Raw genomic sequence first — 23,884 nt, forward strand, 5'->3', positions numbered from 1 at the left:
CCAGTGGGGCTGTCCTTCCACTTTGCTCAGCTCTTGGAGTGGAGGTGGGGGGTTGAGAGACTTTGTTTACTGTAAAGTATAGCTTTTCTGCCGGCCCCATCTAAGCGGATTATCAGGAAGGAGATCTGACGAGCACAGCCCCTCCCAGAAGACACTGACATACTGCGATCCTGATGTAGAGACTGTAGCTAGCGTGTTTGTGCCCCACCAAGTGTTCTGGGTGTGAAGGAGAGCAGGATATTTGTATGGTAAAAGGTGGTAAAATCAAAAAGCAACCAACCAGCTAGGATCTCAGGTGTCCCCTTCTGGTGGTCTCCTTCCACTGAGCAGGAATCCACATCTGTCCTTCCCACCGATGGCTACAGAGCCCCTGCTTCTCACCATCCTGAGCAGAGGCAGTTCCCTTCACTGGGGGTCGTTCTGTTGCACGGGCTCCCTTGGGTAGGGCTGAGGCTTACTCCTAACTTTGCCAGTCGGGGCTGTGCCCAGCGGCACACTGGGCACAGGCAGCCCCTCTCAGGACAACCAGTCCCTCTGCTGACATGACTGAGCCATTCGAGGGAGAGCCTTTTCTTGGCTGCCCTTTAAGTAGCCAGACCAACTTCAGTGGGGCTGCCAGGGACTTGGTTTCAGAAATATCCGGGAGAGTAAGGCTGTCAGAGTAGCTCAGCATCTCTGATGACACAGAGACCCAACCTAGCTTACACAGCAGGTAGTGGATTGTCCTCTATTCGAGGTTGCTCTTGCTTTGTGGGTGTTAGCACGTTTTTGTTTGGTGTTTTTTGGTTTCCATGAAATGAAATGAATGTCATAACATTGAATACTTAATAGGTACAGGTGCTATTTAAATGCTTTCCGGATACTTTTTGCAACAACTTTATTGTGATTATCTTACATATCCTAAAATCCGCTCATTGCAAGTGTATGATGTGATGATTTTTAGTAATGTAACCAAGTGGTGCAACCACTGCCATAAATTAGTTCTAGAACATCTCATCCTCCAGTAAGATCCCTCACGCCCATTTACAGTGAAACTCCATCCCTCCCTCTTCTCTGGGCACCACTGAACTACTTTTTGGCTCTATAAATTGGCCTTTTCTGAACATTTTATGTAAATAGAATCATACAATAACATGTGGCCTCATGTATTTATGTAAACTTCTTTATAGCGACAGTGAGTTAGCTACTATTACTACTTGTTTTATAGATAAGGAAATGGATATACAGAGAAATTCAATGTCTTGCTCAAGGCCATGCATCTAGGATGAACGCTAGACACTAGGATTCCAGCCCAGATAGTCTGGTACCAAGGTCATCTTAAGCCCTATACTCATCCATAGCTGTTTTCTTTCTTAATGACCGGGTGTGATAACGTTTCACTATTATATCCTTCACATTTTGTTTGAAATTTTACTGGTCTATGTGATCCTAAGATCAGGATGCAACTGACCTGATAATCCCATTTCTTATCTTGTATCCCCTGCTTCCCAATGGGTGGGCTAATGAGTGTTCAGGAAGGTCGTGGCCCAAGGCTGGATCTGGGGCTGCTGCCCTGGGCCGAGGGAGGCCCGTAGTGAAGGATGCAGCCATAGCGCCTTCCTCCTTCAAAGGGAGGGGTTCCCTTGGAGTGGATGGCCCGGCTGTCTGCTGCCCGTTATCTGCCCAAAACTGAGAACCTTTGCCCAATTCTCTAGGATGGGTGGCTGAGAGGGATCTGGAAGTTCTAGGCCAAGGGAATGTCTGTTCAGGAATAACTGGATTCTCTGTCTCTGTAGATATGGGATATTCCAGGACCCCTTGCCTGCCTTGCCTGGTTTAGTCACTCCTGCTCGTAGAGACACTTCCTTCCTCATGAGCACGATGAGGAATTTGTCTCAGAAGGATGATGGCTCCTGTTTCAGTCTCCCTCCCTCCCTCCTGCAGCATGGCCTCAGGGTGGCTTTGCTTGCTTGCCTCCAAAATCCTTCGGGCCTTGCGAATGTGTGTGGAGGGGCGAGGATCCAGAGGCTCCTTCACCATTTCGAAGAGGCCGCCGTAAAAAAGCAAAAAAGAAAAATCAACAGGGACCGTCGCCCCTTCGAGCATCATCCTCTAAGTGCCACGCTCTGCTGGTACTTTACCTTTATTATCTCATTCCATTCTTTTTTTGGGGGGGCATTTTTTTGGGCCTCACCTTCATCATATGGAGGTTCCTAGGCTAGGGGTTGAATCGGAGCTGTAGCCGCCGACCACAGCCGCAGCCATATCAGATCCGAGCCGAGGGTGTGACCTCCACCACAGCTCATGGCAGTGCCACATCTTTAATCCACTGAGTGGGACCAGGGATCGAACCTGCAACCTCATAGTTGCCAGTCAGATTTGTTTCCACTGCGCCACAGTGAGAACTCTGATGATCTCATTTCATTCTTAAAATGGAACTGTGAGGTGGGTGCTAATACTGTTCCCACTACACATGCCAAAAACGAAGTGTAGAAAAGCTAAATAACCTGCAGACAACCCAAAAAGTTTCTGGGTTTTCTCTTCATGCCCTCCCCCCTCTTTTGAGGTGAAAGTCACAGAGCGTAAAATAACCACTTGAAAGTATGCGATGCAGTGGCATTTAGTACATTGACCGTGTTGGGCAACCATTTACCTAGTTCTAAAGCAGTTTTCTCCCGCCCAGTGAATCTGGCACTCCCATTCCCCCTCCTCCAAACCCTGGCAACCACTAACCTGCTTTCTGCCTCTGAGGAGTTCTCTCTTCTGGAGAAATCACATAAATGAAATTGTACAGTTTTTTGTCTGGTGTCTTTCACGTAGCGTAATGTTTTCCACCTTCGTTCACACTGTGGGAGGCGTCGGTGCTTCATTCCCCTCTGTGAATGGTACTATTCCATTGTATGGTTAGACCATACAATGTCCTTCGCCGTGGCCGTTGGGCTGTTTTACCTTTCGGCTTTTGTGAATGGTGCTGCTGTAAACAGGTGTGTACCTGTATTTGTTTGTGTGACTATTTTCCGTTCTTTTAGGTATATTTCTAAAAGTAGCATTGCTGGGTCCTAGGGGCGTCCTGTGTTTAACTTTGTAATAAGCCAAACCGTTTTCTACAGCTGCTGCACCGTGTACATTTTTACTAGCCATGTATGTGAGTTCTGCTTACTCGATATCCTCATGAAGACTTATTTTTCTTTCCTTTTCCTTTTTTAAATGATGGCCTTCCTAGTGTTTGTGAAGCAGAAGCTCATTGTGGTTTTGACCTGCGTTTCCCAAAGGACTGTTGATGCTGAGATTCTTTTCATGTGCTTGTTGGCCATTTGTGTATATATATATATATATATATATATATATATATATATATATATATGTATGTATATATTTTTTTTGAAGAAATGTCTATTCAAGTGCCCCTGCCTTCAAAAAATTTTTTTTGAGTTGTTAGAGTTCTTTACGTATTGTAGATACTAGACCCTTATCAAATGTATGATTTGCAAATATATTTCTCCATTCTGTAGGTTTCTTCACTTTCTTGAGTGTGTTTTTTGATGCAGAAAAGTTTTTAATTTTCGCCCCATCCAGTTTATGCAGCTTTTCTTTTGTGGCTTGTACTTTTGGTGTCATATCTAAGAATTTCTTGCAAGCCTACAGTCGTGGAGCTGTTCCCCTATGTTTTAGTATGTGATTTTTATAGCTGTAGGACTCCCATTTATGTCTTTCGTATATGGAATGAACTAGAGGTCTAACTTTATCTTTTGCATGTGAATACCCAGTTATCCCTGCACCTTCACTTCCATTTTTCAGGGTGCTTGGTTCTTAAGGCAGGGCCTAGATTTCTTCCATTTCTTTGCCTTCCTCTGTGTGGGAGCCAGTGCCTAACACGCTGGAGATCTCGTCTGGTGACTGGGTGTTGACCGAGTAAATGAACGTAAAAGCCTGAGCCTTCTGTTCTGTCCTAAGCTGGTGCAAGTTAGGAGTCCAGGGGCTGAGTAACCAGGTATTCTTTGATCCGCAGGTGCAGCCAGTGTCATTGTCGGCCACCCTCTGGACACAGTCAAGGTACGGTCGCCGTGTTGCCGTTTCCTTTTGGGAAGGGTCTTGGAGGGAGTCTGCCTTTGGGAATGTGCTTGCTGTCTCTGTTTCCACAGAGTCTCCAGCCCAGGGCAGGCTCTCTGTGCCGCCTCTGGGGGTGGAGTGCTAGGACATCCCATTTGGAATGCTCTGCCCTCGTTGCTTGGCAGTGATTCTGTTTTTTGTGAATGTTCCATTTCTGCCTCCAGGTTCTCAGAGCTGCAGGGGAGGGGGCCAGGGCACTGGTGAGGGTTCTTTTACAAGCTTCTGTGCAAATAAGGAGCCAGAAGAGGCTTCCAGCATGAGATGGCATCCGAGTCCATAATTTAAGGTGGGATGATTGGGAAAGATGCTCCACATGCGGAGAACAGCGTGGGCAAATGCACTGGGGTGGGGGCACTGCCCGGGGGCCATGCTTGGTAAAGCATCAGGTTCAGGAAGCAGCTACAGATCAGAATCCAGGAGGGGGAGGTCAGCACTCAATTCCCGGAGGCCTTGGTGTCAGGTTAGAACTTGGCTTCACCTGGGAGTGGGAAACTGTTAGAACTCGATGGAGTTGCGATGGCAGATCCATCTGGCCCTGGGATCATCCACACTCATTGTTCTAAAGATGTAGAAATTGGCCCAGAACGGGGAAGGGTGTTGCCTCAGGCCGTACAACACGTTGAAGCACTGAGGGGTGAGATGTTTCAAAGGGACATCTTTTGATTCCACCCTTGCCCCTGTCCCCCCGAGGTGAGCAGCACTCACAGTTAATACCCTGAGAACATGGCCACAAATAGTGCTTCCTCACTCCTGCTTCCAGATTTATATCGAATGCTCGCCAGGATCCTGTGCAAAGAAGACCCTCTCGGGCCCTTTTCCAGCAGCTGTCGTCATCTCCTTTCTCCCTCTCTTCCTTCCTGTGTGACCTTGGGCCCCTTCTCAGAGCTCAGGCCTGTTGTCTTCTTGAGAAAGAGATCAGCCTACATGCCTTTTTTTTTTTTTTTTTTTTTTTTTGGCCACACCTATGACATGTGGAAGTTCCCAGGCTGGGGATCGAACCTGCGCCACAGCAGTGACTTAAGCCACTGCAGTGACAACACTGATCCTTAAGCCACTGTGCCACAAGGGAGCTCCTTCCTACATGTATTTGCAGGTGTTCCCTGGCTCCTCGAGTCCCTCATGTGAGCCTAGCCTTTTGCTTGTACATCAAGTGCATCCTGGACGTGTTCTTTGTGCAGGCTCTACAGGGATGGCGAGGCAGCGGTGGTGGACAGGCAACCCCTGCAGGCCTAACAGCCACGTTTCTGACACAGTCGACCTTTGTGTCTCCCCGCTGGAGCCTCCTTCCCTGGCCCACAGCCTGGCTAGGGGCTAGCAGGGCTTGTTGGAGCCCCCATCCTCATCCCCTGCCTCTTGCACAGGCCAGCCTGTGCTTGGCCACATGTCGTGTGAAAAGGCCAGAACTCTTCTTTGTCTCTCCACTCTGCCCCCTGATCCTCCGCAGGGAACCCTTCTTGATACATAAAACCTGGTCTCTGTTCAGCCTAAGAGTCTTTCTGCTGAGGGTACCAGGCTGGCGATGCTGGCTTACATGGCCCAGAGCCCTTGTTTCTCTCCAGAACGACCTCCGTCCTTCCTTCCTTCCTTCCTTCAATCTGGCAAGCATTTTCTCTGTGCCCCACATTCATTGAGAAGTGTCTGGGCAAGAGTTAGAATAACCTGGAGTCCAGTCCCTGCCTCCCACGTATTCTCCCATGACTAGGGCACAGCACTGAACTCCCCTGAGCCTTGGTTTCCTCATCTGTAAAATGGATAAAGAGCACCTCCCCAGGGGGGCTGTCCTGAAGACTGTCACTGAGGCAGTGATAGAGCAGTGAGCAAGTCCTGTTCTGTCCTGATGAACACACATGCTGGGAGTGACTTGTCCCAGGGTCCCAGGCTCGCCCCTGCAGGAGCCAAACTAGGAGGGCCTGGGCTGCTGACCTGGCTCAAAAGCTCCATCCCTGCCTGCAGCTGCCTTGTCCCAGGTGGAGGAGAGCCAGGGTGCTCCCCTGGCTGCTGGCACAGCCGGTGCATTTAAGGTCTAATGCAGTATGACCAGAATTTTCTAATCAGGGCTCAGCTTGCTGTAGACTAGCTGGAACACTGTAAGAGAATAAATTTGCATTGTTTTAAGCCACTAAATTTGTCATAATTTGTTATAGTAGCCATAGGAAACTAACACAGGGAAGCAACTTTCTTCATCTCTGGGATGGGGAGAGTATCCACACCTCATAGCATTTGTGGGATTCTGTGAGACAAGTTGCATACGATGCCCAGTGTTTCCCCAAGTATGTAGTTGGTGCCTACTAAATGCCAGCCCCCGTTGCAATTGGAGGCTTTAGAGGCTTAAGCTGTGCCGTTGGCCTCTGTGGCACCTTGCTTGAGTGCCATCAGTCCTTTGCCCTGGTCTAGACCCAGGGTGAAGAGTGCCCTGGGCTCTTCTGTGCCCTTTCTCGGATTCTCTGCCTATCTACTCATGCCCCCAGCCACCAGAACCAGCCTCTTTCGAGGAGGCCATGGTTTTGCCCTCCAGTGCTTTGGTCAGCCAGTGCCAAGAGCCAAGTCCCAGGGCCATGCTCAGCTCCTAGAGAGAGAGAGAAATACGAGATGACTCTGCCCCCGAGGCGGAAACCAAATAAACCTTAAGACAACAGACAAACAGGTGAAATCGTGGCAGCATTTAAGTTGAGACCCAAAAGATGAGCAGGGGCTGGAGATAGAGGCCTCCAGGGGAAGAACACAGGTGGAACTTTCTGGATGTGGGAAAAACCAGATGCTCCAAGGATAGGGCATGTGCCATGTGGCAGGCACAATGGGCGTGGAGGAAATGCCTCAGGGGCAGTGAAAGGCACGCTTGGGGGTTCACCCAGGACCTCCCAGGTGCCGGTTAGGTGTGGAATTTATTCTGAGTTTCACGGGAGGCTACTGGAGAGCTTGAGACAGCAGTGACACCATCCATTGTTGTTTGGAAAAAGCTTCCTGTTGTGTAGACACAGGCAAGGAAGTGCGAGGCCAGCGAGGAGACCAGCCTGTCGTTAAAGTGAGAAGGAAGGGGTCTGGAGGTGGGAAGGGCAGCTTGCCCCCAGGAGCATTTCAGAGGCCAGCGTGAAGGGCATCGGATGGGCCAGAACCATGGCGTAGCTTTTTGTACTCAAGGTACAGCAGAATCGTATGTCCCCAAACGGGCATTGTCTTCGCACAACAAGCTGGCCTTCGTTCTTCTCCTGCTACATGTAGCCAGATGCGAATGGGCCATGGAGGGCGGCAGAGGAGGTAGAGAACAGAGGGCCCACCTGACCAGGACGGATGCCTAGGCCTCCTTCCTGACGGGGTCACTTGAGGCAGGGCCTTCCCCTCTCTGGGCCTCAGTGCTGGGAGCTCAGCATCCTGGGGGGACAGGGCTGTCTCTGGCTGGCCCCTCACCCCTTGCCTCTCTCCACAGGCTCGCCTGCAGGCTGGCACCGGCTATGGGAACACCCTCAGCTGCATCCGCACGGTGTACAGGAGGGAGAGCGTAAGTGCTCCCGGGGCGGGTTGCCTGGGGCTGAGGTCCCAGCTCTCCCACGGGCCGCACCTCTGCAGCAGCAGGCCTCTGCTTGTCACTGCTCATCACGTTCAGCTCAGTTTTCCCTGTTCACCTCACACCAGCGCTCCAGTATGGCCTGTTGCCTAACCCTGCCACCAAGCGCGCTGTTTCCATAGCGTGGAAAATTCATGCAAATGAAAGATGAGCTGTCAGATTTTCTTGTTTGTCTTCTGAGGGCCACACCGGTGTCATATGGAGGTTCCCAGGCTAGGGGTCAAATCAGAGCCACAGCTGCCAGCCTGTGCCACAGCCGCCAGCCTGTGCCACAGCCACAGCAACATGGGATCCAAGCTGCATCTGTGACCTATGTCATAGCTTATGGCAGTACCAGATCTTTAACCCACCGAGCAAGGCCAGGGATCAAACCCACGTCTTCATGGATACTAGTCAGGTTTGTTACTACTGAGCCGCAATGGGAACTCCCGAGCTGTCAGATTTTCAAAACTAATGAATGGTGGGTAAACTATGTCTCAGAGGCTCAGAGCAGGGGCCAGGCTCTTCTGGCCCCAGACACCCAGAGCAGGCTTGGACCACAGGTCACTCCAGAATCACTTGGTTTTTGTTTTATACACACACACACGCATGCACGCATGCACACATAGATACATATACCCACAGCATACGGAAATTCCTAGGCCAGGGATGGAATCCATGCCCCAGCAGTGACAATGCCAGATCTTTAACCATGAGGCCACCAGGGAACTCCTGACATTGAGGGGATTTAAAATTTTTGAATTTAGGCTGAAGTGACCTGTTGACTTAAAGAAATGGTCCATTATAAGCCCTTTGGCAGCCCTGGGCTTTTCCTTGAGTCACTGGAAATGTGGCCCCATTATTGACTGAGGTCCCCCACCCCCACTCCCAGGCTCCATCTGAAGAAATGCTCTAGGGAGTTCCTGTTGTGGCACAGGGGAAACAATCCAGCTGGTATCTATGAGGCCGCAAGTTTGATTCCTGGCCTGGCTCAGTGGGTTAAGGAAGCAGCATTGCTGTGTGCACTGTGGTGCAGGTCGCAGATGTGGCTCAGATCCCATGTCTGCAGTGGCTGTGGTGTAGGGAAGCAACTGCAGCTCTGATTGACCCCTAGCCTGGGAACCACCATATGCTGCATGTGTGGCCCTAAAAAGCAAAAAAGAAAGAAAGGAGTGCTCGGGAGCCTCCTGCCTGCACCTTCAGTGAGGAGGGCCTTGTGTCCGGTGTTTTTCCAACCCTCTTGATCATCTCTTTTGAAATCAGGGCAAGCATTGGAAACCCAAGACTAGCTGTTCTGGGGGTAGTGTTGTGCGATTCCTCCGTTCCCTGAATGGCAGCTGTTGATTCTGCTTTTTGGCCCACGTTCCTCACACTGTCTGCCAGCCAGCATCTCAGCTCCAGGTTTCTGTGGGGACTGTGGGCGTTCCTCTGAGACCTAGCAGCTCAAGGCTCAGTGCTGTCCCAGGTCGTCTGAGGGAGCTGGTTGTAGAGAAGGGAACTGAAGGATTGTGTGTGTGTGTGTGTGTGTGTGTGTGTGTGTGTGTGTGTGTTCGTTCCTGCAAATAGGGTCCACACACGCCGGTCAGGATTAGTGGGTTTGAGGACAGCCTGGCGTCTTTACCATGGCTTCCCAGTGCTTTGCATCTCTGGCCCCATGTGGGCTGCCCTGACTCCTCCAAGGGCCTGTGGAATTTTCCAGTTTCTCCAGAGCATCTGGCTGTTGGTTGAGAATGCGGTGTGTATGTACAGAAGCCCCTTCATGCTGTCCTTCCGGGGCTCTCCCTCCAGTTATTTTCTAGTAGATGCCCATGCTCAGAGCCCCGTGGCTACAGGCTGCCCCAGGTCCCCCGGGGGTTGTGGGACCCTTCGTGTCCCTTCCCTACAGGTTTAGGGCATTATATTCTAATTGCCTGTTAGTTTGTCTTTCCTGGTCCCTTTACCCCCACCCCCCACCCCTGTGAGCTCCGTGAGGGCAGAGAGCATTTCTTTTTTGCTGTCCTCCGGGGCCCGGCACAGGCCCTAGAATGCTTTTATTGGGCTGGTGCATGAGGAAGGAGTCTGTGATGCTGGACAAACCTGCCACCCACTGGGGCCCCCCAGGCTCCCCTCAGCCACAGCCCAAGAACACTGCCACTCCAGTGCCAAATGCAGCTTCCAGGCCCAGCACACACGGATAAGGAAACAAAGCTTCGTGCAGAAGGTGGTCCTCCTCAGGCAAGGATGCTCTCCCCTCCCGTCCCTCCTCTGCCCTCAGCATCCTCCTGTGCTCTGTCTGCTGCTGAGAGCCCCGGGCTCCGGGAGGCGGGGTCTGTTCGAGGCAGCCTGGCCCTCACGCGCCTTCCCTTGGGTCTCACTGCAGGTGTTCGCCTTCTTCAAGGGCATGTCCTTTCCCCTCGCCAGCATCGCTGTCTACAACTCGGTGGTGTTTGGGGTCTTCAGCAACACGCAGCGGTTCCTCAGCCGCCACCGGTGCCCGGAGGCGGAGGCTGGCCCGCCTCACATGCTGTCTGACCTGCTCCTGGCCAGCATGGTGGCCGGCGTGGTCTCCGTGGGGCTGGGCGCGCCCGTGGACCTCATCAAGATCCGGCTGCAGATGCAGACCCAGCCACTTCAGGAAGGTAAGAGGCCAGGAGAGGGGGCCTAGTGTCTGGGCACCTGTGACCCTTTCCTTGTTTACAGGTTGGGGATACAGTTAACATCCCGTCTATGGAGCGTGGCGTCTGTGTTGTACTATTGTATCGCTGCTGATAACACTCACTGGTCAAGGATTTACTCTGCACCAGGTCCTTGCAAAGAGCGCTGCGTGTGTTCCCGCAATTTGTCTTCCGAACCATTCTCTGAGGCACGTGCTGCATTTGTTTGCATTTTACAGATGAGCAAAATGGGCTCCCGGAGGTGAAGGTGCTTATTCAGGGACACACAATTAATGACTGGCCAGTGCGGACAAGCTGCATAATTTTCAGCAAAATGCAGAATTCCTTCTTCAAGAATTAGTAAGAATTTAAAAAGGTCAGGAGTTCCCGTTGTGGCGCAGTGGTTAACGAATCTGACGAGGAACCATGAGATTGCGGGTTCGATCCCTGGCATTGCTCAGTGGGTTAAGGATCTGGCGTTGCTGTGAGCTGTGGTGTAGATTGCAGACGCGGCTTGGATCCCACGTTGCTGTGGCCCTGGCGTAGGCTAGCAGCTACAGCTCCGATTCGACCCCTAGCCTGGGAACCTCCATATGCCACGGGAGCGGCCCAAGAAATGGCAAAAAGACATAAAAAGGGCAGCAGCAGAGCCTTAAGTGGGGGGCCCTCTGCACCTGCCCATATCTCAGACCCACACCTGCTCCTCAAGGCAGGGGCGCAGCCAGGGAGGCCTCACCCTGCATGGGCTGCAGGGCCGCGAAGCCCGCGGCCCCTCGCCTCGCGCTTGATGTTCCATGGAAGCTCTGTTTCTTGTGTGCCCCATGGCAGCTCCTGCCCCTGAGCTCCCTGCTGGGAAAGAGGTTTCTTTCCCAGTAGGCTGGGAGTAGTTTGGATAAAGGAAGATGGAAAGGAAGGGCAGGCACTTGCTGTGCAGAGGAGAAGGTGTCAGCTCGGGAGCCAGGATGACCTGGGATCTTAGACAAATTTCCATCCCTTGAGGTTTGGTCCTGGGCTCTCGTTTCGCCTTGTCTCCTCGGGGAAGATAGCCTTCCTTCCTGGGCCTCGGTCCCCTTTTTTGTATATCGGAGGCACCACCCATGGTTCTTCCCGACAGCTCTTGCAAGCTAAGACCGTGTGAGCCCTCTGTCCCCCAGAGGCTGAAGCCCCGAAAGTTCACTCAAGAGCACCCCTACCCAGTGCCTCCATGCGGCCTTGCTCCCTGCTCAGCTGGAGATGTATCCAGGGTGGGCCTGTGCACCTGCTGAGCATGTTGCTGATGCTCCTCACAGGGGTATGCGGATGGCCTAGGGCCCAGGGCCCCTGTCAGCACGTGGGTTGGCCCACTCAGAGGGTACCCCACGGGGGCCCCTGGAGAGAATGACAGGCAGGTCCCTGCCTTCGCTCACTCGACATACTGAGTCATGGCTCGGGACAGTCCGGTTTGGTGGAAGGGCCTCACCTCTGTGGAGTGTTTGTTTGAAGCTCGCCCATCTGGTCCTGTCCTAGAGGCAAAAGTGAGGATGTAGACACATGAAGGGCATCGTGAGCAGGCCTCAAACCCAGGAGTCCTGGCCCCTAGGCTGGCTTTTTGTGCCATCGTGTCTACTTTAGCAAAGCTGTGTGAGTCTCTGGTGCAGAGGAAACCTCTCCGGGCTCCAGATGCTAGAAGGGTCTCGGTGATGAGGCTCCTCGGCTCTGGGGGCAGCCCCACCCCCTTCGTAGCCTGGGCGCCTCGTCCCTGGAGGGAGGAAAGGGGGCAAGAGTCACGTATCTGGGAGGGGCCTCAGCCAGCCTGGACCCCCAGGGAGATGTTTCTCGGGAGGTGCCTGGGACATCTGGAGCTCTCCTGACAGCATTTGATTCTGTTCTCTCTCCTGCCCTCACCCAACCACATCTTCCCTGCAGAGGGTTCTAGAATGGTGGCCGACTTGAAAGGCTAAAGCCTGAACTCCAGGGTCCTGGAGCCAGACTAGAAGCCTCTGGAGACTGGAAAAAGGGTGGGAGAGTAGCCAGACCTGAGAAAGGTCCCAACGCTGGGTGTGCAGGAGCCTCAGCTTCAGGGAGCTGAGCAGCCTGCATTAGCAGCTACCAAGGCTGCTCAGCACTCACTGTGTCCAGACGCCGTTGAGTGCTGTCTGCTCATCTTCTCGTTGGACAGCCGCCCGACAGTGTGAGGTGGGTGTGACGGGCAGCTCTGCTCATCTGCTCAACACACGGTAGTCATGTGCCTGCTGTGATGCAGAGGTGAGCGGAAGACTCTGTCCTGTTCCTCCTGTAATGTTCCGTCCAGTAGGCAGGCAGGCAGGAATTGGGCCACTCCGAACAGGGTGGGTGGGAGAGCTGAGCCGGGCCACTCCAGGCAGCCAGGAGGGAGTCAGGTTGGGGAAGGGGAGAAGGAGAGTGGGAGGTCAGGACCGTGCACCTGCTCAGAGCAGCACTGAGGGCCACTCATCCCTGCTCCCTTGGGCCCCGGGAACCTGAGTCATGCCTGCTTGGGCTGGGACCCTTGCCTAGCTGGAAAGCTGGGACCCTTCTGGAGCCTCGTTTTCAGGATACGCCCTCTGAGTGGGGACAAGATGAGGACCTGTGTGCCCTCCGTGTCTCCCTGTCCCTTTCCACTGTGGGAGGTGCTGACAGCATCTCAGGGGACAGGTGGTTCCCTGACTCTGCTCCTCACAGATGGGAGCGTGGCCTCAGGTTGCAAGTTCACCCGTGGTGCCAGAAGGAAACCGGTTCTTAAGTAAACCCCTTGAGGCAGCAACAGAAAATGAAAATGTTTGTGTTCTGTCCTTCCCAGTGTGCCCAGGAGCTGGCCTTTTGCTGTCTCCGGGAAGGCTCTTACAAGAGACCAAGGGACGTCTTGCACCCACACTTTTCTCAGCCCTTCAAAGCTCAAGGTCGTCAGCATCTCGTCCCAGGGGCTTAGCTGGCAGTGCAGACACAAAGCCATTGACCCTAGCAGGTGGAGGGAAGGTGGGCACCAAGACTGGAGGGTGAGCCTCTGATGCGGATGAAGCCAGAACAGTCACAGCCGTGGGGGCTGGGAGCCCTTAGTATGTGCCAGGCGCTGTGTGAAGAACTAGTCTGTGTTTCATCTCCCCATCAGTCTAGCTCCTAGACATTTTCAAAGGGGAGACTGAGGCACAGAGAGATTCCAACACCTGCCTGAGGTTCCAGCCCTCGTGGGGGGTGGAACTGGGATACAGACCCAGGCAGTCTGACTCAGAGCCCTCTGATGCTGATTGTGCTTCTGCCCCAGGATTTTCTAGAAGCTGAGGCTACTGCAACTGGTAACATCTGGGCCTTTGCACAAAACCAGTGGCAAACTTTAAGGGAGGGAAGGGGGTTGGAAGCACGTCTCCAAAATGACATTGTTCCAGTCGTGGGCATAGCTCATGGGTTCCAAGGGCTGGGTCTGAGTTCTGTGGTTTTGGGCGGCTCGTCTCTGCATGGTCCACTTTTGCACAGCTCCCCCCATATGCGGGGGCGGGGGGGAAAGGGCTTTAGCAATTGCAGGTGTCGGGCAGGACCAACAGTTGGGGATGGAGCAGGGTGGGCAGGATTTTCTGCCAGGAGTCTCTCCAGAAAAAGGGGAAGGATGTGGTTTTCTTTCACTTGTTCCTCGGGAACCCCTAGGCCAAAGGTAGAAAACAAAGATTCACTGGTCCATGGAGGTTACGTAAGTGAGCAGAGGTACCTGGAAAATGGACCCTCTTCCGTTTTTTTCACACCCACAGCCCTCCTAACCTGTATTTCGTTTTTCCTCTTATTTATTGAAACACAGAACATATTTCACGTTCTGTGTCACTCTGCCCTTAGAAAAGCAGTGGTTCAAGCACAGGCGTCAGCCTTGGTGCCAGGGAGGCAGTAGGGAGGGCTAGGAATGCTTTGCAAGCTGCCCAGATTCTGTCTAAAGGGGTGACTTTGACTCTGCTCCAGCTGACTGTTGCCATAGGCCTGGATCTTTTGCTCTTTTAAGAGAAGGCAGAAGACTAGATTCCTGGTGGGTGTTTTCCTGGGAAATTGTCAGATATTTCAATTAAAAACAAAACCGAACATAAACCAACAGAACACCACACAGCCCAAAGCATTGTGTGGACTAGACAGTGCGGGACTGCTGCTGGCCGCAGGTTTGTGGTCTCTGCTCCGTAGTGACTGTGCTGAGAGAAGTGCTCTTAGGCCACCTTGTGCAGAGCCTGTGGGATCCCTTGTAGCTTGCGGCTTTCCACCAGAAGTGCTTGTCCACTTTCTGGGTGATGACGATGGGCCATTAGAGACTAAGCTACACACCAAAGGCAGGTGCCAGAGGCCTCTGGCTTTCCTGCTTTGGGATATGTGACAGGTAGAATGGAGGCTGTGTCGCAGTGAGAGCTCTGCTCACCTGGTTGGAAACGTGCAAATAGAAAGCCATTGAGTTCATCGTGATGACCTGTTAGTGGTTAGAAATGAACAAGATGCAGAATACTGAGTGTGGAGGGAGAATGTGCCATCCACCCAGACACAGTCACTGCCAACACGTTCATGTTCACGTCCTCTTCTTTATGGATAAATTAAATGTTTTAAGAGGTTGCAGTCATGTTTATAGGCAGTTTCATATTCTGTTTTTAACTTGGTAGTATAACGGACACATTTTCCATGTCACTAAAATAGCGCATAAAATTAAAAGATGGATACTATTTAAAATAGATGTGCAGGAGTTCCCGTCGTGGCGCAGTGGTTAACGAATCCGACTAGGAACCATGAGGTTGCGGGTTCGGTCCCTGCCCCTGCTCAGTGGGTTGACGATCCGGCGTTGCCGTGAGCTGTGGTGTAGGTTGCAGACACGGCTCGGATCCCGCGTTGCTGTGGCTCTGGTGTAGGCTGGTGGCTACAGCTCCAATTCAACCCCTAGCCTGGGAAACTCCATATGCCGCGGGAGCGGCCCAAGAAATAGCAAAAAGACAAAAAAAAAAAAAAAAAAAAAAAAAAAAAAAAAATAAAATAAAATAGATGTGCAGTATTCCATCAGGTACACCCACATACACGCATTTTGAGAGGGATGATATAATATGATAAGAATTCAGTTTCTAGACTTAGACTACCTGCTTCTAATCCTCCTACCACCAGAGTCCAGACACTCTGGACAAGCCACCTCTTACCACCAAGCCTCCGTTTGCTCATCTGCAAAATAGGCATAACAAGAGTAGCCTGGGCTAGAATGGAACGATATGTAACCTATGAAGGTCCTGGCAAAACGTTAGTCTGGTCCATTGAAAACATGAAGTAAATGTGAGCTATACAATTAAACGTTATTTAAAAGTCTTCCTACTGATGAACATTTAGGTTGTTTACAGTTTTTCCTCTTTTAAAAATAGTGATGTGATCAGCAACTTTATCCATAAAGAGCTGCCTTCATTTGCAGTCATTTCTCTGAATGTGTGGGCTCTCCGATTCATGAGTGGGTCAGAGTGTGGTCATTTTTAAGATTCTTGGTGAGCATTGCGAAATTTGTGAAACAGAAAGGTTTTACCAAATTCCATGGGCACTCGCTGAAGTTTAAAGAGAATTCGCCCTTGGCGCTGCCTGCCAGTGCATGCTGGGTGGCAGTTACGCCCGTGAGCATTCTCCCAACTGCAGAGAGGTTCTCTCCTGGGGCCTCTGTGACTTGGCCTGAGTTCATTTGGACCTGGCCGTGGCAGTGGGGTGCTTGTGAAAAGACCCTCCCTTTTCAGCCCTTTTCAAGTCATTGCTCCCCTTTGAATGGGCATGAGCCTCACTGGGCGCCCTGCTGGGCCTGAGTTAGAATTTGCGGCTGAGGTCCCCGAGGCCAGCAGTCCCTCTGCTGCCTGGGCCAAGTCCCATCCTCCAGCCAGTTGGCCAGTGACATTCACTCCTCCCCCATCTGGGAGCTTCAGGTCTGTTTTCATTCGGAGCCTAATTAACGTGCGGATCACAAAGTCCTCGGCGCCACAGGAAACCGTTAACTCTGTGGTGATTTCGCCCGGCCCCACTGGAGGCCAAGGGCCAGTGTTCCACCTGCTTGAAGTCACTCTTGGATTCCTTCATTCACAGATGTTTCCCGAGGTCCTGCTCCGAGCCCAGCACAGTAGGCCAGTCAGGTATCACACACACAGCCCTTGCCTTCAGGGAGCACAGAGTCTCATGGGAATCAGGTGTGTACCAGAGTGAGAAGATGCCCATGGAAGGCCCTGGAACCTCACAGTCTGGCTCTGAAGACCAGGACGGCTCCGGAGAGGAGGCTGCTATGGGCTGGGTGTCTGAATGCTGGCTAGGATTCGGAGGTGGGGGCGTGTGGCGGGAGAGGTGTTTCAAACGGAAGGATGACAGCATAGGGAGCCACTCGGTGGCAGGATGGGGGAGGGCCAGGCTCTGGAAGATGCAGGGTCTGCTGTGACGAGCTTGGGTTTTTAGCTGAGTAGGGGCTCCTGCGCTGTTCGGCAGAGTTGGACTACCTGCTAACTGCCTGCTAGATGCCAAGTGGAGCATCTTGGACACCCGCCTGACCTAAGGGAAGTGTGGTAGGCAAGTGAACTTGGCCTTCAGAAGGGATAGAAGGGGTGGGAAGAGTCGACACGAGGAGGCTGATTTGGAGGCTGCTGCCCCAGACCAGGCAAGGCGCTGGGAACACCTGACTCGAATCCTGTGCTTTGGGCATGAGGGGAGTGGCCGATGGAAGAGGCATTGATGAATGCGGAAGCCACAGGCCACGCAGGAGATGGGAGAGGGTCAGAAATGACCCGAAATTTCAAAGGTGGGTGGCGATGAGGGAGGTGGTGCCTCCCACGCAGTGAATGAAAGAGCAGATGACGCGCGTCAGGCAGCCTGGCGTGGAGTGGGGAGCAGCGCCTGCTCCTTGTCGTGGCTGCTGTTTGGGACCCTGGCTGGAGGGGTTGGCTCGAGCGAGAAAGTGGCGACCTTGCCTTGGTTCCTGTGGAGGGAGGGACCGCAGCTGGAGTCTCAGGACCTGAGGTCCACACAAGGGTGTGACAGCCAGAAGGAACAGCCGAAGTCATTGCATTAGATGCGGATGCCCAGAGGAGTTCAAAAGTGAAGAAGGCGAACGTCACTGAGACGTCGGCGAGCTCCGTCGGGGAGTTTGAGGAGGAGCTGTATGGACATGAATAGCCGTGGTTCACAAGGAGCCAGCCCCGACCGCGTGCCCTGTGCCGACACACATTCCATGACTCCGTCACCATAGCAACTCTGTGAAATAGCTGCGGTCACTCTCTGTTTGACAGGTGGGGAAACTGAGGCTGAGCTTATGCGCTTTGTCCCTGCTCTCTGGGCCATTCTGTCCCTGGCCATGCAGCTCCACACCCTGGAAACAGAGTCCTGAGAGACCCCTGTCCCCAACATGGGGGGAGAAGAGGGGACAGTTGCTGAAGTCGCAGTGACAGTGGGGACCAAGACCAAGGGGTAGAGAAAGAAAGAGACTTTGTTTTCCCAGTTGGTAGAGGAGAAGGGGAGAGACAGTTGAGAGAGAATCTTTAGGCAAGAGGAAGCACGTTGAAGGTGCCTGTCTGTACCATGTGCAAGGCAATCTGACTGGAATGAAGGGAACAGAGTGGGACCAGGGTGCCGGGAGGAGACAGTGCTGACATCTGGACAGGTCAAGAGGAGACGAGCGGGCTGGACGGTAGCAGCGGGAGCGCCGGCCGAGGGCTGCACCTGGGCAGGTGAGGTCCTCTGCTGCACACCTGAACACAAGCCCCTCTGAGTCTAAGCATCCGCCTGATGACAAAGTAGGGGGAAGCCATTTCGCTGATTTCGCTGGATCTTCAGACGCATCTGGCTCGGAAGGTCTGCTATAATGCCTCAGAGGCTCCGGCTGCATCCATTTCTCTTTGGTCATGTAGTTTTATTGCTCCCCTAAAGATGTGTGGCGGCCAAGACACATGCTCTTCTCCAGGCAGGTTAGCCTCGGGAGGAGCAATCTTCTCACACAGGGTGTTTTCCAGGAGTTCTCCAGCTCAGGAAAGGGGTCAGTGATGCTACGCTCCATAAAGAGATAGACGTCGCTCCATGCAGCGCCTAAAGAAGGAAGCTTCTGGGGAGGCGGGAGTCCTTGGGGTGTGCTAAGAGGCACCAAAACTTGGAGACCTGCCAGGACCATACAGTCGGGGCCCTTCTTCTCAAGGAGGAAGTGAGGGCTGGGGTGGAGGGAGGGGGTTTGTGGAGAGGCTGGGCACATAGCCGTCAGTTCCAGGGGTTTTTGAGTTGTGGACGGTTTGACGAAATCCTTATCAAACTCTAGCCCCCCCCTTATCTTGCCGAGATTGATGAAGGTGCATGCAATGTCACACACCATTGTGCAACTTAACGCACAGTGGGGACTCACCCACTGGTTCCTTCATTCATTGGACAAGAGCAGGTACTGTCCTGATTTCTGTTCATGGTATCAGCATTGGTAGTTCTCAGTGCTGTGCGGGCACCCGCAGTCTCCCACAGTAGGCTCGGCAGGGCACAGCAGGACACGACCACCTGAGGTTGGCAGGTCCAGCACTTCTGGAATCTGAAGTCACATCAGGTCAAGGGATTAAAGACAGGAATGATAACTATTTGCCTCAGGTGAAATTACATTTGCACAGCACGCATTTTAGTGAAGCACGGTTGCCAGCCTTCTCTGTTCATTTTCACAGAAGCCGAGTGAGGACGAGGAGGAAATGAGGCCTGGCGTGTTGAGCCCTTTGCCCTGGGTGTTTGCTAGGAAATAGCACGTGGGCAGTGGAGCAAATCCCAGCTCTTCCTGCTAAACTACCTGCAGATCAGGAGGCAACTGTTGGCCTCTTGAGAAACAGGAGGTGGGCCAGCTCTTCCCAGTTGGTAATATCCTGGGGAACAAAAGGGGCCCCCAGCCTCCTCAGACCCCAACCACAGAGGTTATACCCAGCCTGTCTGCTGGAGGGTGTCCATCCGCATTACTGGATGCTTCTGTAGTGTCTTGGGCAAGTGTGGCACCTTATTCCATGATTTGGAAGTTTCCTTTAGCACCCACAGCCTTTGGCATGAGGACCAGACAGGACTAAGCTTGGAGGGGTGCTGAGCATGGGAGGGACGCTTTGGGAGGCCCTGATGCTAGAGCCGCTGAGCAGATGCTCATGTGTTCACTGAATGGCTGTGGAGGCACATGAGGGCCACAGAGTCAGGCCCAGGGCCCCAAGGACCTGGGACAGGCCAGCGTGTGATTCTGTTGTGACAGCGCTCACCAACGTGCTCAGAAACAGCAGCATCAGGACAGACGATAATAGGGCACAGCCTGTGGGTCCCAGCTTTTTCTGCAAGTACCTTTTAAATTTATAAAATAGAGTCCAACCCGTAGACTCTAGTAGTAGTGGCTTTTCTTTGTGTCCATGGATTAAGAAAAGACATATGACAAGCAACTATGGATTATCAGTATATTTAAGTAAAATTTTGTGTTCTCACACTAGGACCTACACATAGGAGAAAAATGGTCATACACGTATGTGCAGTGTTTTAGAAATTCTGTCAGTCCGTAGTGCTTATGGATTGGTGACTCCTTGAAATAACGTCATGCTCCCCTCGTCCGCCTGTGAGCCCGCTGGCCCAGATGTTTTCAAGCACAGAACGCCTGGGGAGGCTGTGTGTCGCTGACTGGTCACCAGCGGAGCCTCATCCCCAGATGGCCACTTTGCTGGGGATTTTCTGTAGAAGGTGACTTGCTGAGAAATGTTCTTGGGTCTTTGTCCCTCTCCCCCTCCAGCGTAGGCACACAGGGGCGGTCTGGGGTGAACTCCCTCCCAGAGGGTGGTCAGGCCTTTGTTTTCCTGAAGACCAGACCCTCCTTACCTCAGCGGGTCTGTGACTCGTCACTGTTTGCAGTTGACTTTCCTCTTTCCAAGGTCATGACCCACTGAAGAAATTGAACAGCGTTGCCTAAGAAAGGGAAAAATGAAACTTGTTTTTGTTTGTGTCTAGGAGGGTATGGTGGGATGCTGTGGCAGGTCCCTGGGTCCTGAGATGAGGGGTACTGGTGGCAGATCTGTGGGGACCTCAGCCTCTCTGAGGTAGGAGGACCTCCCCCTCAAGGGGTGGCTGCACTTGTACCTGTTGGGACTGGCCAAACCTGGATCCCCATGCCCTGCAGAGCTCCCCACAGAGGCACTGCCTGTAGGGGGACCTCCTGGCCCAGGTAGGGGCCAGCAAGCAAGCTACTAGATGCTGCTGCAGAGCAGGGGAGCCCAACAGCCATGGCCTGTGGTCCAACGAGCCATGGCAGGAACCGGGCTGGGCAAGATGGAGGAGCCAGCAGCCGGGGGGTCTTTTTAGAGCTGTGTAGGCCCTCCTCTGCTGCTAGGGGAAGGTTTAGAAGAGCAGGGTGCGGGCCGATTTCACTGACTGAACGTCCTACCAGTGTTGTGAAGGGGGTCGAGTTGATCCTAAATGCATTTGGGAAAACAAAACCACAGGCATCCTGAGTATTATATACCAATCATAGGGAAAGGCTCTTCATTTGGAGATTACAGCAAAAAAATGGTCTCAGTGGCAAAGCACTCAGAATAAGAAATAATCAAAATTTGATTCATGATTTTATCCTCTTTTCAGAACAGAAAATTCTCATTAGGAAAACTAAATACGTTTGGCTCTAGAAGGAAATATACCTGATGTGAATCCCTTCGTATGTGCAGGTGTACACCCCAAGCCCAAGCCCTGAAGGTTCCAGAACCACAGGCTGAGGGGCAGTGGTTCATTGTAAGCACAGCCCTCACCTCCTTCCTCAGGTTCCTTTGCACAAAGATGCACAAGTCCACGAATCTCACTTGTGCCTTCTTCCAAAAGCTGCTTGCCAGTAACCTGCCGAGTCAGTGTTTAGGGGTCCCCGAAATTTGTCTTATACAAACTAGAATGGGTTCAGTATGAGTTACCAAGAAATCTGATTCAGCCCTTTTCCAGTTCTACCTGCCAAGGCTCCCGGGCCACACCTTCTGCAGCTGAGCCACGCTGCATCTTGTGGTCTGAGTGCCTGATAGGAATCGCTGTGGTCTTCTGCCTTGTGTTGTCTTATGCATCGTCCATACCACCATTGCAGACGGGCTCATAACAACTGTCACTTTGGAGAGACTTGCTTCTCCTTGAGTGACATGCCATCGATGTCACAGAATCCCTTAACCTTGAAAAGCAGAAGAGGCTAGGTAGGCTTGGGGTCTTTACTCTGCTGAACTGAACTGTGACCAAAACAGTTGATTTCAAATAGAAGATGTCATTTTCTCAGTAGTGTGTGATGACGTGTGCTCACTGTGGTCAGAACTCATCAATGGAGCACTTACGCGCTACATACCTTATACGGAATGTACATTGTGCCTCAGTTAAACAACAAGCTAATAAAAACAAATGTAGGAGGCCAGAGAAGATAGGAGCGCTTGAGAGTTTGTCTTCGTGGCGAAAGAGGTGAGACTTAAGAAAAAAAGAAGAGGGTCAGCCAAGGATGCGTCATCTCGGTGTAATAACAAGGAAACATCAAACAAATACCAGATAAGGAAAGTTCTGTTAGCAAGAAGGGGGGTGGTGCACGCTTAAAAATGTCAGTGTCCTAAAAAAAACAAAGATAGGCGATGGAACTGCTCCAGATGAAAGTCGTCTAAAGAGACATGACAACTGAATGCCATACCTGATAGACTGGATCCTGCCCTACGGTGGGGGCAGGGGACACTCTAAAGGTCAACATGAGCTCGTGGGACAGTGTGAGCGTGGGCAGTGCCTTAGACACCAGTACTGTCCACGTCAGTTATGAACCCGGCCGCTGTCCTTCAGCGTGTGAGACAGTGTCCCAGTTCTTGGACAACACAGACGGAAGTACTGAGGGCAGAGGGCCATTTCGTATGTAACTTACCCTAAAATGGCTCAGAAAATAAAGTTATCTGTGTAGGTGCAGAAGAATTTCCTATTGCTTATTTGGGGAAGAAAGAAAGGACAGGTTTGGTTCTGATTTGGGTCTTGATGACAAGTTTGGCAAGTGTTTTTCCAACATCGGGGCCTCCCAACAAGAAGGATTTTATCAGATGATGTCCTTCTCTCGGTGACCTCTGAAAGCCTCCTCGTACCCACCTCTGATTCATGAAAACCTTGACTCCAGGTCAGGTCACTGTTACCTGCAGGCGAACATGGCCTGGGCAGAGTTTGTGCCCTGGGATGATGGTATCTGTTCACTTTAATTGCACACATATGTATGAGTGAAAAGGTTGAGGAAGGGTGGGGAGAGGGAAGAAGAGAGCACACAAAACATAAAGTAAAATGTTAACAACGGGTGAATCTGGGTAAAAGTGTTCTCTGTACAATTATTCATAGTTTGTGCCCTGGGATGATGGTATCTGTTCACTTTAATTGCACACATATGTATGAGTGAAAAGGTTGAGGAAGGGTGGGGAGAGGGAAGAAGAGAGCACACAAAACATAAAGTAAAATGTTAACAACGGGTGAATCTGGGTAAAAGTGTTCTCTGTACAATTATTCATTGCCGTACTTTCATGCAAATTTTAAATTATTTGCAAATAAAAAGTTTCTTTAAAAAATATTGGGGATGAGGAGTTCCCGTCGTGGCGCAGTGGTTAACGAATCCGACTAAGAACCATGAGGTTGCAGGTTCGGTCCCTGCCCTTGCTCAGTGGGTTAACGATCCGGTGTTGCCGTGAGCTGTGGTGTAGGTCGCAGACGCGGCTCGGATCCCGCGTTGCTGTGGCTCTGGTGTAGGCTGGTGGCTACAGCTCCGATTCGACCCCTAGCCTGGGAACCTCCATATGCCGTAGGAGCGGCCCAAAGAAATAGCAAAAAGACAAAAAAAAAAAAAAAAAAAAAAAAAAAAATTGGGGATGAGGAAGCTGGAAGGAGTTCCAAGGGCTTCGTAGTATCAGCTCGAGTCCAGAAGGCCCTGGCCACCAGTTCAGACTCATGTCCATCTTCCAGGTCACCATGACAGTTGCATTGCTGTAACAGTTGTAAATGGGTCCTTTTCAAGAATAAAAACTAGGTCACTCATGTTACAACCTGGAGAGAATGTGAAAGAATTTCCGTATTGCTTATCCTAAAAAGGAAAAAAGTACCGGTGTTTTGTTGACAGAGCCACTTAGAGGTGGGACAAGTATTTTTTTTTCAACATCTGTACCTTCAAACAAGCAGAATGTTATCAGGACACTTGCCTTCAATCAAAACTTCTAAAAGCTACATCACACCCATAGTTGGTTCATGAAAACCTTGACTCCTGGGACAGATCACAGTTACGTCGACGTGAGCATGGCCCAGGCAAAATTTCTAAGTTGGGACAATTAGATCTATTTGGTTTGATGTCAGAATATCCCTGACAGTATTATGGTGGATGGAGGAGAAGCAGGGGTGTTCAGTGGGCTCCCAAAGACCACAGTGTCTCATCTTGCTCTGCTCAGAGGGTCTGGGGCCCCTGAAAGTGGCCACCACCCCTGCTCACTCACTGCAGGATCTGCTGTAGAAGTGGATGGGATTCAGCCGTCCGCCCACACTGGAGCTGGTCTTAGGGGCACGGCGCCAGTGCCCCTCTTCCCCCACCACAGAAAGCAAAGATGAGATGCGTTCATTCAAGCCTACTTTCCAGGCAAATTGAAACCTTCCCCTTGACCTTGTCTACTTCTGGGAT

The 23,884-nt window shown here is 51.9% G+C and overlaps 1 protein-coding gene across 8 annotated transcripts in view; it reads left to right on the forward strand.

The window, feature by feature from the left end:
- Window positions 1-23,884, forward strand: part of SLC25A48 (solute carrier family 25 member 48) — a 137,549-nt gene that overhangs the window by 83,418 nt on the left and 30,247 nt on the right. For all 8 annotated transcript variants that reach the window (XR_014838814.1, XR_014838817.1, XR_014838815.1 and 5 more), the window contains 3 exons: window positions 3,989-4,032; window positions 7,514-7,585; window positions 9,990-10,248. Coding sequence is in view for 4 of the 8 variants with exons in the window: in XM_003123965.7 (XP_003124013.5) it covers window positions 3,989-4,032; window positions 7,514-7,585; window positions 9,990-10,248 (375 nt within the window). In the remaining 4 variants the exon portion in view is untranslated. The remainder of the gene's footprint in view (window positions 1-3,988; window positions 4,033-7,513; window positions 7,586-9,989; window positions 10,249-23,884) is intronic.

Source organism: Sus scrofa, chromosome 2 (genome assembly GCF_054392235.1).
Source record: "Sus scrofa isolate SSC_HxYL_T2T_F1_AM1 chromosome 2, Sscrofa_HxYL_maternal_Yorkshire_Landrace_v2.0, whole genome shotgun sequence".
Taxonomy (NCBI): domain Eukaryota; kingdom Metazoa; phylum Chordata; class Mammalia; order Artiodactyla; family Suidae; genus Sus; species Sus scrofa.